Source organism: Lupinus angustifolius, chromosome LG11, assembly GCF_001865875.1.
Source record: "Lupinus angustifolius cultivar Tanjil chromosome LG11, LupAngTanjil_v1.0, whole genome shotgun sequence".
NCBI lineage: Eukaryota > Viridiplantae > Streptophyta > Magnoliopsida > Fabales > Fabaceae > Lupinus > Lupinus angustifolius.
In genome coordinates, this window is record NC_032019.1 from 5485114 (window position 1) to 5499132 (window position 14019).

Sequence of the window (14019 nt, forward strand, 5' to 3'; positions counted from 1 at the left end):
AACAACATGCATTGCAAAAATCAGGAATTGTTTTATTTGAATGAGAAATATTACAAGTAGAGAGGACAATGTTTATAATAGAGGTGTGAGCATGCCCTAAACGACAGTGCCACAAGAATTCAGTAGAAAAATGCCTAGAAGTAGGACTATCTAATACAGGGGACTTGAACTGTCCAGTTGGATTAGGAGTTGAGGCACGGTTGGCTGACTTTTGTGGAAATAGGATCTGGAAGGCATAGAGACCCTCAGAGGTAAGGGATCCTTTGAGAAGAATGGTGTTAGAACCCTGTGATTTGACAAAACAGTCATTACGATGAAACTCAAAATAACAGTTATTATCTTTAGCAAATTGGGAAACACTGATTAGGTTCTTGGTAATAGTAGGCACAAGAAGTAGATTATGTAAAGATAAAGACAAGTGAGGGTGTAAAGGAGAGGTGAAAGTGCTTGTGCCACTGCAAGAAATAGGTTCTTTTGTGCCATTACCCATGTAGAGGTGTTCATGACAAAATTGTTCTGTTGTTTGGTGAACCAGAGTAGGATCTGATGTGATGTGGTTGGTGGCACCTGAATCTGGGAACCATAATGAGTGCTTGTTGTTTGGGTCACCTGTGCTGACATTCATGGCATATGGTGGGTAGGTTGATATGTGAGGATGTTGAGGACCATGGAATGTATAAGGAGGCACCGAGGGTCTAGGACTAGGCATAGGTGATTGGTAGTAGGGGTAATATGGTGCAGGGTTAGGAGAATAGTTTTGGCCAGTGTAAGTAGTGGCAGGTTTGTAAGAGTTGTGGTCAGATCTTGGTCCTTTGGATAAGGGATTTTGTGTGTTGGGGTAGTGAGATGTAGGGTAAGGATAGGGATAGGCAGGGTAAGGATTGGGGATATTGTATAGGGCAAAGTAGCACCAAGCTATGTCATGACCAGGTCTATTACAGTGTGTACAGAAGAAGCTGCTACCAAACCCATTTGAGGGTCTTGATCCTCTACCAAATCTTGTATTTCTTCTGTTAAACCTACCCCCTCTTGACCCATTAGTGAAAGAATTAGGGTTAGAGTCAAATCTGTGCTTAGGAGGAGATGTTGTAGGTGGAAAGTTGGGATTGAAGTGTGTAGGGATGGGTCCAGATTCAAAGGATTGATGAGCAGGAGGGACAATGGCAATGTTGGCAGAAAGAGCATCAGAGACTGCTTTATGCTTGTTCTTGATGAGTCTTGACTCAAAGGTCAAGAGAAATTGCTCAAGGTCATTGATGGAAGGTGGGTTAATTTGGCTTTCAATAGCAGTGATGACAGTTTGAAATTCCTCACCTAATCCATCAAGAACATAGTCTACGTGTTCAGCAATTGAGATAGGTGTTCTAATAGATGCTAGGGAGTCAGTGATGCACTTAATTTTTGAGAAGTATTCTGAGATAGTGTTGTTGCCCTGAATGATGGTGCGTAATTGAGCCCTAAGTTGCCAGCTTCTAGCCTTTGTGTGGGCATTGCAGAATGAGTGAAGTTCATCCCATAGTTGAGAGGATGATGTGTAGCCAATAACTCTGGTGTGAAGAGAGTCAAAGATGGAGTTGAGGATCCAAGCAAACACAGTTTGATCTTGTTCTTCCCAACTAAGATATGAGAGATTGATTTGATGATGGTTGCAGTCAAATTCAGATAAGAACTTTGATGGAATTTCAGTAGGATGAATGAATCTGATGGCCCTGTTTGACTTGAGGACAGAGACCATGAATTGGCTCCAAGTGAGATAGTTTTTCTCACTAAGTTTGGTAGAAGGAATAGGAAGAGAGAGAGATGGAGAATCTGCTCAAATTGGAGGAGCAGAGGAGTGGGAAGGTGGTGGAGATGAAGGATCAGTGGCAGTGGCCATAAGGGCGATTGATACCATGTGAACAGATAAAAAGAAGAATATATTTAAAGATTTTTATTTATTGCATACTTGAATGAATACAAAGAGAAGACTTATCTCTTTAAATAAAGAGATAGCAAAATCAGAAAGAAGAAATCAGTAACTAACATAAGTTAGTTACTGAAATAACAACCTAACAACTAATTAGGCATGTGCTAAATTAGCCTATTGTGCATGTGACAAATGAGCCAATCTACTCAGCATAAGAATAACTAATTGTTAGTTGGTTAATTAGTTTAGTTAGGATAATTAATTTTCTTTTATACATTTCTTGATTTATCAAGAAGCTTTCTTTTCATGGCTCTTACCACATTTTAACATGGTATCAGAGCGATAATTATATGCTTCCACTTATGCATTTCATCCTCTTCTTTCTCCATCTTGCTTTCATCTTGTGCATTTGTTTTGGGTCTTGGTAGTATCAAATCAACCAAGACAATCATTCTTGAAGAGTTCTGAAAGGGTTGCCAAAGAAGAAGTACATTTATGTGGCTGTTGATTCTTATTTCCTCACACAATTTCATTGGAATATTAGCTTAAGTATTGATCATCAAGATGCAAAGACTTTGATACAACAACCAATGCTTAGTTTCTTGATGAAGTTCTCAAGAAGCCCTCCAAGTTTTGAAGTTTCATGTGCTCCATTAACATGAGAAGTCCCAGTTTTCTCATCAAATTTTGACTTAGTCGGTTAGTTAATTTGGTTAGGGCAGTTAGTGTTTTTTCTCCTTTATATAGATGATTCAATGTAACTTTGGAATTCAATTCAATTCAATAACATTTTCTCATTCTTTCTTGTTCAAAAAAAAATGCTTACTACCATTTTAACATGGTATCAGAGCAATAATTATTGTTTTGATGACTTCCGCTTATACTTCTATCATTCCAAGATTCAACAAAGAATCATTATTTCGTTCATGGCTCTAAAAAAAAGGTTGGTTTCATATTCATGGAGGCGACTTAAATGATGGTGTATGGAAGTTGGTGACTCATTTGATCATGTGAAAATATGTATCAAGATCCACTGTTTGGTATTTCATTCTTATCGAATTCACTTTGTCAAAGAACCCAAGTTGAGAAAATGTACTTTGCAGTTATCCACTACTGTTCATCAACAACATCACCTTTTGAGATCTTTCAAAGTTGTTGAGATTCTTGGTCACTTAACATCTTTTTCTTCTTATTCTTCATCAACTACCCCCAATTATTTCTTTTCTTTATTACTCAAGTTTCTTTACCCTCTCTCTCATTAAACACACAACATTATAATGTGTAATTTTTTCATCATTGAAGCAAAATATAAGGATCAAGATTAAGATCCATATTTTCTCTCTCTTTCATCCGTTATGATTGGTATGCTTCTGTCAAATAGATGGTTAAGCATCGGATGAAATTGCTTCTGTCAAATGGTGATTAAGCGCTAGTATTGCTTCACGTTCAGATTTCAAAACTGGGAGACGAAGATTCGCTCACCAGCAAAAGGAGATATTAGAGTATATCATCGTATTCAACACAATTATTTCAAGCTTGGAATGCTTGATGGATTCCAGCTTGCGGGGGAATGTTAAAATAGTTAAGATTTTTGTTAGTCGGTTAGTTAATTTCGTTAGGACAGTTAGTGTTTTCTTCCCTTTATATAGATGATTCAATGTAACTTTGGAATTCAATTCAATAACATTTTCTCATTCTTTCTTGTTCATCAAGAATCTCACTTATCCATGCCTACTACCATTTTAACATCAAATAATAAAGGTGGAGGGCTTAAGAAGTCGAGTGATAAGGAGGTTGATAGTTCAATTTCAACCTATCATAAAATAATAACACACTAACATTTGCCTATAAAAAACACGATCTTTACTTAACAAATCAAAGGGAAGAACTCTGAACCTATCAATAACCAATCAACAACTTCATTGCCCAAATATCCAAATCTTTACCTTTTACCTCTAGACCACAAGATCATGTCACAATATCATATATGATAACTAATAATAGTTACATGATTTCACCTCCTCCTCAACTCCCACTCTTTTCAAATTGTTCTTGCTTTTTGCAAAACCAGTTATATCATTTTGTATAAAGGGTCCAGATTATAGAGGAAGATCTACATCAAAACTGTTTTCTGAAAATTTTATTGGTAAACTATAACATTGTTTTAAAATCCAACTGCGTATCTTCTGCATGCTATAAAACCAGTACCCTTACTACATTATATAAAAAGAGAAGTTGACAAATCCGTAAAATGGTAAAATTTCTAATCTCTGAACCTAAGCCAGTTTTCTACATTGATATTGTTACAATTACAACTGTATATAAACCTTCAACAAAAGTCTAGCCAGTGAGTCTTCCATCCTCTCAGCATCTGCTTTGTCATCACTGTCCTCATCCTTTAACAACAAGGGTCTTTGGATGGAAAAATGTAACTCAAGTTGGTTACTGACCTGTGTAAGTGTACATGCAAGAGCTAAGGCACAAACAAGGGACCTTCCACATCAATAATCAATGATAGCTACACTGTTTCTTTTTAAGAGGGGGTTGATAACATCAATGCTTTTAAAATAAGCATGTTTCATACTATTGCTTTCCCCCCAAGTTACATGCTCTGCTTGGTCCTGAATGGAAAAAGGAGAAAAACCCTCCTTCAATAATTGATCATTACTCCTGGAGACTGATCTGGCAGAACAATCAAGCCCCCCTGTTAAAAATCATGTAAGACAAATACATAAGCAATCCAAGTGGACAATAATACCAGTTATAAAATATAAAAGGGTCTTGCTAACCAATGTTAAGGGATCAGAAAAAGATAAGTTACTATTGGAAAACCAAGACCAAAACTTCTTCACATGTTACTTTTTTTACTTAACCAGGTTAACATTCCCAATATAAAATAAACACGATGCTTCATGACAACCAGGGAATGAGCTAAATTGTGAAAATGTCTCGAGTATAATACATCTTAAATCAAGGGAATCAATGGATTACATGCAACAAAATTTGAAAAAAGGCATACTTTAGTACTAACCATCCAAAGCATAATGACTACCAGTACCAGATGTTGCATGCTGCAAGCATAGAGACAGAAATGAACAGTTTACCTTGAGACATGGGGTGAAGACGGTTGATCTGGTGAGGATAGATGAGCAGAGCCACCCTGAAACCTTTGCTCTTCAAATACTCCACCAGATCGACTTCCCTCATGCGGTTGTGATAGTTCATTGACACCTGAGAAACCCATGGCTCCTAAAGACCCAAACTCCAGCTGTTCTGCTGGGGTACTGTATCCCACATTATGATCATAAGGATAAAACATTACAACAGATGGCATTGTTGGTCCATTTGATGAGACTCCACTAGGGTTCATGCCTGGTATAGGGTACATTCCATAAGCTACATTGGCCGGATTGTTCTGTGAAGTATTTGAGCGGTCTGGGCCATTTTGGTGAGAAGAAGCCGAGTCATGTCTATGTGAACCCCATTGTCTCTCAACACGGTTTTCACCGGTTTCCAACCGCTCTGGCTTTGAGCTGGGCTTCTCAGTATGGTTGCGATTATGGCCACGTCCCGTTGCTCGAAACTTTGAGTTCATATTCCAATTCCCTTCTCTATCACCATGGTGGTCACTTCTATCATAGTTGTAATTTCCCCTTCTTGTATTTGTGGAATGTCGATCTCGAACAGAAACCTTCTGTAATAAATAAAAAGTGGTAAAATACTATGAAGAAAACAGCAAAACCATATATTTTGAAAAAGAACTACATTACTATGAAACACATGTTGTCGGAAGAAAAAATGGTGTCCCAGTGCATGAGGCTTCCACTCAGTGGGGTCTGGAAGGGTTGATATATGCAGCCTTATCCCCGCAAGCGGAGAGGCTGTTTCCATTATTTGAACCTGTGACCTCATGGCCACCAAGTAACAACCTTACCGTTGTGTCAAACTCACCCTTGGAAGAAAAAACAATACAGAAAAAAAATTCTCAGTTACTTGGAAAAATATCATACAGGATTTGGCAGGTAGGTTCCGGTCCCACTTCGATACCGAGGCATATCATCTGCAAAACGCTGGTAAATATTGGTGGCTGGTCTACCAGAAACCGACTGGACAGGTGCAGCAACAGGAAGTAGACGTGGCCCATAGCTCATAAGCTGACTGAAAATGTTCATATTAGCTGAAACAGGTCTTCCAGGACCATCCCAAGGATTATGACTCTGCAAGTAAATAGGAGGCACCATGACAGGTGAAGGATAGACCATTGAAGGAGGATGACGGGTGTTTTGACAAAATCGCCCATATTGCAAATTATGCCAGTGGCTAACGAAGTCACTATTAAGGATGTCAGACTTGTGCTCTGATAACTCAACAGTGGTCCTTGGCATAGAATTGGACAGGCTTGACACCTCGGTCTGGACAGATCCCTCGTACGAATCAACATTATGACCAAAATCATTGTTATCTCCTCCTTCCAAACTGAAATTGCTTGTTGATGTGTCAGAAGACTCGGAAGGAAAATTATATAAAGGAAGCATTGTAACAAATGGTACCGGTGGCCCTGTAGGATAGAATGTAAATGGAGCAACCCCAGAGTTATCAACCACTCTTTGGCGAGAACCAGGACCTAAAATCATTGGAGCTACAGGGAGCGGGGAATCTGTTCCGCTTGTCTGAGCAACTTCATAAACTGGTATTTGATGCCTTGGAGCAAGCACTGAACTAACAGTTGGGGCCCTAGTGCTTCTTTCTGAAATATCAGATTCCACAGCCGACGCAGGAGTCAGCTCTCTGTTTTCATCATCTACTCGCTTAGATGAAATCTCTGAGACATTCTTCCCCTTCCCGTGAAGGGCAGATGGCGCTGAGGGAGCATTTTTCTTCCCTCTTTTTTCCCTTGTTGATTTTGAGGATTTGGCTGATGATCCATCCCAAGAGCTTTCAGAAGAGGTCTTACTCCTGAGGGAGCTTGAAGGTGATGGACTGGGCAACTGAGAATTTGCTATCCTATCATCAAAATAAACCTCATTTCTTCGACCATCTTGATAATGAAAATTACCAATATGCTCTTCCCTTGATAATCCTTGGTTTTCTTTCCTAAACTTCTGCTGAATTCTGGCAGAACTAGTAGAGCTTCCCACACGAGATGGTGGGGCAAAGTTATAACTATTTGAAGTTGACTGCTGTTTATCATCTGCAAGCATTTCAAAATCTCCATTATCAACTTCAACCCCACTAGCAGAACTCCTTTCCTGCTCATGCCAGACATCATTATCAACTTCCGAGTTCATTTCCACAGGACTAAAATTCACATTGCCAGTTTCAATTATATCTTGAGGATTAGAGGTCAATCCCATGCCAGGGAAATATGGAGTAAAATGTGAAGGGACTAAACCTGGAGGAAATTGCATATTTGCACCCCAAGGTGCTTCAATGAAGGGAATGTTACCCATATTTCTATGAGCATACCCCATTGATGCAAGCATAGACGGTGGAAATGGTAGGTGACCTGCAGCATAATTTATCGGGATATGAGCATGACCACTGAAACCTTGAGCTGTGGGAGATGCCATCATATTCAAAAGGTCTTGCTCCTCCTGATGCATCATCTGCATTTCAACTGTGCTAGTAACAGATGCAAACTCTTCACCCACGGCACCGATGCCTGATTCGTCATGATAGCTATATGAAACACTGTTCGATTCGCTGGTACTATCAAGAACTTGATGAGACGAGTTGTGCCTAGAAGATGAATCATCAATTCTAACACTATAATTCGTAGCCTTGCCAGGTTCAAGATTATTCCTACGACTAATCTCCGACTTTGCAAAAGAATTCTGTCCTTTAATACTTTCAGGTGCTCTTGTACGCCTTCCTTGGGAAGAAACTTCAGTATATGAGTCAGTCAGGTCAGGGCTAGAACGTGTTCTGGCAAATAAACCTCATTTCTTCGACCATCTTGATAATGAAAATTACCAATATGCTCTTCCCTTGATAATCCTTGGTTTTCTTTCCTAAACTTCTGCTGAATTCTGGCAGAACTAGTAGAGCTTCCCACACGAGATGGTGGGGCAAAGTTATAACTATTTGAAGTTGACTGCTGTTTATCATCTGCAAGCATTTCAAAATCTCCATTATCAACTTCAACCCCACTAGCAGAACTCCTTTCCTGCTCATGCCAGACATCATTATCAACTTCCGAGTTCATTTCCACAGGACTAAAATTCACATTGCCAGTTTCAATTATATCTTGAGGATTAGAGGTCAATCCCATGCCAGGGAAATATGGAGTAAAATGTGAAGGGACTAAACCTGGAGGAAATTGCATATTTGCACCCCAAGGTGCTTCAATGAAGGGAATGTTACCCATATTTCTATGAGCATACCCCATTGATGCAAGCATAGACGGTGGAAATGGTAGGTGACCTGCAGCATAATTTATCGGGATATGAGCATGACCACTGAAACCTTGAGCTGTGGGAGATGCCATCATATTCAAAAGGTCTTGCTCCTCCTGATGCATCATCTGCATTTCAACTGTGCTAGTAACAGATGCAAACTCTTCACCCACGGCACCGATGCCTGATTCGTCATGATAGCTATATGAAACACTGTTCGATTCGCTGGTACTATCAAGAACTTGATGAGACGAGTTGTGCCTAGAAGATGAATCATCAATTCTAACACTATAATTCGTAGCCTTGCCAGGTTCAAGATTATTCCTACGACTAATCTCCGACTTTGCAAAAGAATTCTGTCCTTTAATACTTTCAGGTGCTCTTGTACGCCTTCCTTGGGAAGAAACTTCAGTATATGAGTCAGTCAGGTCAGGGCTAGAACGTGTTCTGGCAAATAGAAACCTTCCGTGAACATCACTTACTGAGTTATCAGCTTTAACATTTCTCTGACCTTTATCAACATGAGCACCATGATTAGAATTAGTTTCCCTTCTGACTCGATCAAAGGCCCTTGAATTATGTTGGTTTCCATGACTTTTTTGATTCTGTGTATGTATTACTGTAGAAACATCGCTGCTTTTAAATGAGTTTTCAGATGATAAATTGCTATGCTGAGATATACTTCTTCGTGAAACATGTTCCCCTTCAGCATGAAATTCTTGATTTGAAGCCCTGTCAATTTTGTGCTTATTGTTCCGGAGATTCTGAGACATTTGTATTTCATCATGACTTGATAGCCTCAATAGTGATAAATCATTGCTTGGAGCATCAGGCTGTTGCCCGATTACATGTCTCTTCCATGTGTTCGTAAAGAACTGGTTCACTTCAAAAACCGATTCCTCTTCAGGACAATCAAGTAATCTAGCCAGCCTTTTAGCCCCCAAAGCAAAGGCACTGCGTATCCTATAGAAATTACCTGGTTAACAAGTACAAGATACACAAATATCAGCCAAATCCAAAGTTGCCAGATAGATTAACTTTAATTCCAGAAAACTAATAGCCTATTAATATAAATAATATTAGTTTAACAACAGCAGCAAGCATAAAATTTACCGTTTGTATTTTCATCATTTGAACAGATTAAATAAACATGGAGAAGCTTCATTAGTTCAATCAAAACCCCAATGGATACCAAAAGGAAACAACCAACATATCCTTTTATAATGTGTCCAGATTTTCATATTACCACGTAAGAAAATAAAAAGCCATGAAAATGTCCAAAACATAAGTCATGTGAGGATACATTGCTTCGTCATCAAGAAAACGATGAAACATGCATGAAAATCCGCTAATGAGTTCTACTCATTCTTGGTTATATACCTATTGAATAAATTCCTGAATGACAGGAAAATGAAGAGGTAGAGAATAAATTCCTGTATGGCAGGAAAATAAAGAGAGAGACTACACTACAGTAGAAAAATACATGCATGCTTATACAAAGATGGTAAACATAGCTCCCATTTATCTCTTCTTAAATGTTCCTACTTCACAAAAAAAAAAATTCCCTACCTTACAAAATAACATTATTCACACGGCAAAGGTAGTAACATAAATGTATGAAATGAACAAAGATAGTAATATGAATGCATAAACTGAACCAAATCCAAATTTAGTGCTCAACACACCTTTGCTGACACTACGGCCAAGGTTATTGTTCACACGCAAAGGATCGATAACATTGAAATGCTTGGAAACAAAGGGATATCCTTGATTTTCTTGACCACCAGGGAAAACAGCATAAACTGAACCACATGCTTCAAGAAATAACTTGCTGAGCAGTAAATCTCCACCATCTTTTCGTGGAGGTTCAGCTGTGGAAAATGTTAAAGAAGGGAAGGAGGAAAACGATCAATGAGCAGGATGGAGATGAATTAATATTGTCATAGGAATCTTCAATTAGAACGTAGTTACCTGTCACATCTGGGAGTGAACTAATGGGAACCGGGCCCCATAGGCTTACACAGAAATTATCCCAGTCAAACTTACTAAAAAACTCCAGAAATCGATACAAAACCTACATAGGCAAAGAGAACAGTAAGTCAAACCAATTACCAAAACTACTAAAAGAAAAGGAAGGCATAATTTCTGTTACCTCAAGTGGCCCAGCAAAGGAATTGTTGAAAACATGAAATATGTAAAGAACCAAGGTTTCTAAGGCATAAGTTGAGATGAGTCCATGGTGGGCACCGAGTAAACGGCTCTCATAGTAACACCAAGCCTTTATTAGTATAATGCTACGCTTGAATAAATGATCTTGGTTAATCAGATTATCAACCTGTTACAGCAAATTCATATTCATGTACGTCCAACAAAAATAGTATCAAGGTCACAATTTCAAAGAGAACAATACAGTGATACTCCGAGTTGAGATGTAACAAAATTACCTCCTCAAGAAAACAAAGAGTACACAATCCTCCAAGCTGGTTAAATGAAATGTCCACTACAATATTATCAACAAGACACTTTATAATCTTCACCTGCATATAGGAAAAAAATGATATAAATCTACAATAATTAAGCCAGACAATAAACAAGAATTATAATTGTAGAAACAAATATATTGTGCATCAACATTTCCACTTTTAAGTATTAAGACAACCATACTTTGATCAACAACTTTGATGTAGAAAATACCAACTCCGCGAATAGTTGCACATAATGTGTTTCACAAGTGAGCAATTGCTAACCTAGCTTTGTTCTTCCAACATAACAATAGACCCTTAAAGTTATGTTTCGTGGTAATCAATGTATCACACTATCACTTTCATATGCATAATCAGGCCTAATGTCCTATGAGTCTATGACCTGAATCTTCTGCAACATTCTTGTGTAACCACTTAAAAGAAGTAATATGAATTGGTAATGGTTAATATCCACTCTCCTCGCGCTCATAATAAAGCAGTGATTTCCCAAATTTGAATTAATGGTTTATCATAGTATAATTCCACAACTTTAGGCACACAATGCCCATAGTCTATACATTATCAGACCCTAATGTCCTATAACCTTAAGCTTATGTAAGTGTGAAAAGTTCCCTAACAATGAACTGATACTCTGGTGCTATGAATCATGAATGTGATATGTGGGTATTTTTAGAGCATATGGTAAATGCATGTGTGCGCTATTACGGAATAAAAGTTGAATATAATCCACAACAACATTAGTGATATCAACCTGTCACAATGCCAAATCATGATCAGAAAGCAAGCAGAGGAAGAATTACAAGATGGTATCATGTGCTTTAATTCACCTTTTTAGTCTCAGATAATGAACAATGAATGATGCACCATTAATATTTGACATAACTCTTACTCTATATTGACCACTACAAAATTATTCCTCCTGGTAGTTTAAGTTTACGTTAAGGTAGTTTCCTCATAGAGTGACCATCACATTAATATATGAACCAAGCAGATCAATAGAACAAAGAAGAACATACACAGAAATGCAGAAACCAACACAAAGAGTGAAAGAACTCAGGATGCAAAATAAGAACTCATCATGCATTCCCTGTGACTTTTAAGCCAGAGATCTACCCACCAAGTTTATTTCCTTAAATGTAGAATGCTCACACATTCTAAGGTTTATCGACATTGAACGTGCCAAAGCAGATCAGTACAAGACTTGAGAATAAACATGCGGATATCCAAAACTTAATTATGCAACTAAGATCGTAACCAAAATGAGAAAGCAAATAATATTAACAAATTAGATGACTAATCAAAACTCTGAGCATATAGTTCAACATTTTGAAACATGTTAAGTTCTTAGAGAACCTACTTCAGCCTGGATGTACTGAACTTCTTTGACATGAAACTCTGCATTCCCATTCTTCTCCTCACTGTCTAGCATGTCTCGAACTTGATGTGCCCAATTATCCTTCACATTTTGATTTTTACTAAATGCTGTCAAGTCAATATCTCCATCAGGCAAATATGTTTTGAGGGGAACCGACCCAAAGGTGAACACCTGTAATCATAGACGATCATTTACACAAAAACATGGCAGTACAATTTCAAGTTATGATCATGAATCTTGTAAATGCTCTTTCAAGATGAACAAAACAAAGTCCCATGACACCTATTAACCTCTGTATCATAAGGCTAATATTATTCACAACTTGGGAGAACATAATTTCATGATCAAAACTACAATTTAATATTCCCCACAAAAACACACTGTATATGCACCTTTCAACCACAGATTAGCATTTCTGACGTAGCATCATTCCATTAAAAACTTGTTATCAGAATAATAGACAAACAAATAAAATGTGCTAACACTCTTCAATAATGATATTGTGATGCGTCCTAATAAGGGTCATTAATCAAAATATCACAGCATAATTCCAGCTAAAATAATGCACGTCTTACTCATCCTAAGTTCCTAAGCAAAGTATAACCAACAACCTAAGAACAAATATCGAACATGTATGTTTCTGGAGATATGACCCACCTGGCAAGGAAAGCACTTCATGATCAGACGCTGGACATAGTCTGCAACTGCATTTCGGCGCTCTACGGATGGTGGACTAGGCTGAATGCAGGCAATAAGCTCTGCAGTCCTTTCTTCAGCCTTCATCCACCGCTCCGAATTGACCACCTTTATCACTGAGGCGGATTCATTGGGCAACAAGCCATTAGGCAATAGCCCACTTGGTGGCTGTGCCCACCCCTCATTTTCGCCCATGGAAGCCCTATGAAGTTTCCCGAGTAAACCCTACCAACCCAAGCCAGAACACAAAACCACCACAGATTCTTCTAGATAACCCCACAACAAATATTGAAACAAACAAAAACAACACATACAGAAAGCTTGTAGCAGCAGCTATTATGTAACTTCTGAAGGAGAAAATCTTCCCCAGTGCACAACAAAGTAAGATACAGAATTTATACCCACAGCAATCCCATAAAAACAGCAGAAAATGAAAAATAATATGACAAACACAATAAACCCCACAATTTCAAAGTGCCACCAACTACCAAACAAATCCCCAGAAGTGCAGATAAAAGAAAATCTTTCAGCAGATAAAGGAGCAAAACCTAATCAAATTTTAAAAAAAGTGAATATATGAGCTTAGATGGTTAAAACCCTAATGGAAAAGGGTGAATCAAGAAGGTAGCAGAAATGCACAGAAGAGATGCTGGAGCATAAAATCCAAGGGATAAGAGGAGTTATGGTGCGATCAAAAACGGGTCTTGGTGCAGAATGGAAAAGGGGGCAGAACGAGATGAATTTATGAAATTAGGGATTGGAGAAGAAGGATGCTATAGAGAAAGTGGGTTCAACGTTAATAAGAGAGAGAGTTCTGTTATCGTTAATTTTATGGGCATTTAAGGGTTTTTGTTTTTGTAATGTAAGAAAAAATTTGACAAAGTTTGAGCTTAAAATGAGGGTGATAATAGATTCTTTGAAAAGACAATGAAGATTGAAGAAAGAAGCACGCAGAAAAGAACAGGGAAGGAGAAATAATTATTAATTAAATTTTATATTTTGCCCATATTGTGAAGGCCCATTATAAAAGCCCAGCCCACTTTCCTCTGAAATGTTGGATTCTCATTGTTTAGTTTATCATGTTATCTACACCCTAAATTTTGTAGTGTAAAAACAATTGTTTTAAAATTATCCCCCTTCTCTTCCTTGTAAACTTTTGTTATC

The 14019-nt window shown here is 38.1% G+C and overlaps 2 protein-coding genes across 4 annotated transcripts in view; both read right to left on the reverse strand.

The window, feature by feature from the left end:
• LOC109359670 overlaps positions 1–1735 on the reverse strand; it is a 2272-nt gene extending 537 nt beyond the window's left edge. Inside the window, exon 1 of the mRNA XM_019604367.1 lies at positions 158–1735. Within this exon, the coding sequence (XP_019459912.1) occupies positions 158–1735 (1578 nt within the window). The remainder of the gene's footprint in view (positions 1–157) is intronic.
• On the reverse strand, positions 4022–13810 carry LOC109360473. Of its 3 annotated transcripts, none has more exons than XM_019605400.1 (10): positions 12817–13810; positions 12142–12330; positions 10746–10838; positions 10454–10636; positions 10273–10375; positions 9987–10172; positions 7845–9277; positions 5917–6927; positions 5011–5597; positions 4022–4610 (listed from the first exon to the last, which is right to left on the reverse strand). In XM_019605400.1, the coding sequence occupies exons 1-10, from the start codon at positions 13048–13050 to the stop codon at positions 4601–4603; spliced, it is 4029 nt and encodes a 1342-aa protein (XP_019460945.1). In that variant the 5' UTR covers positions 13051–13810; the 3' UTR covers positions 4022–4600. The 3 variants fall into 3 exon arrangements, with proteins under 3 accessions (XP_019460945.1, XP_019460944.1, XP_019460947.1); XM_019605399.1 differs by having other exon boundaries at positions 5011–5600; XM_019605402.1 differs by lacking the exon at positions 4022–4610 and having other exon boundaries at positions 5007–5600; positions 5917–7036; positions 7924–9277.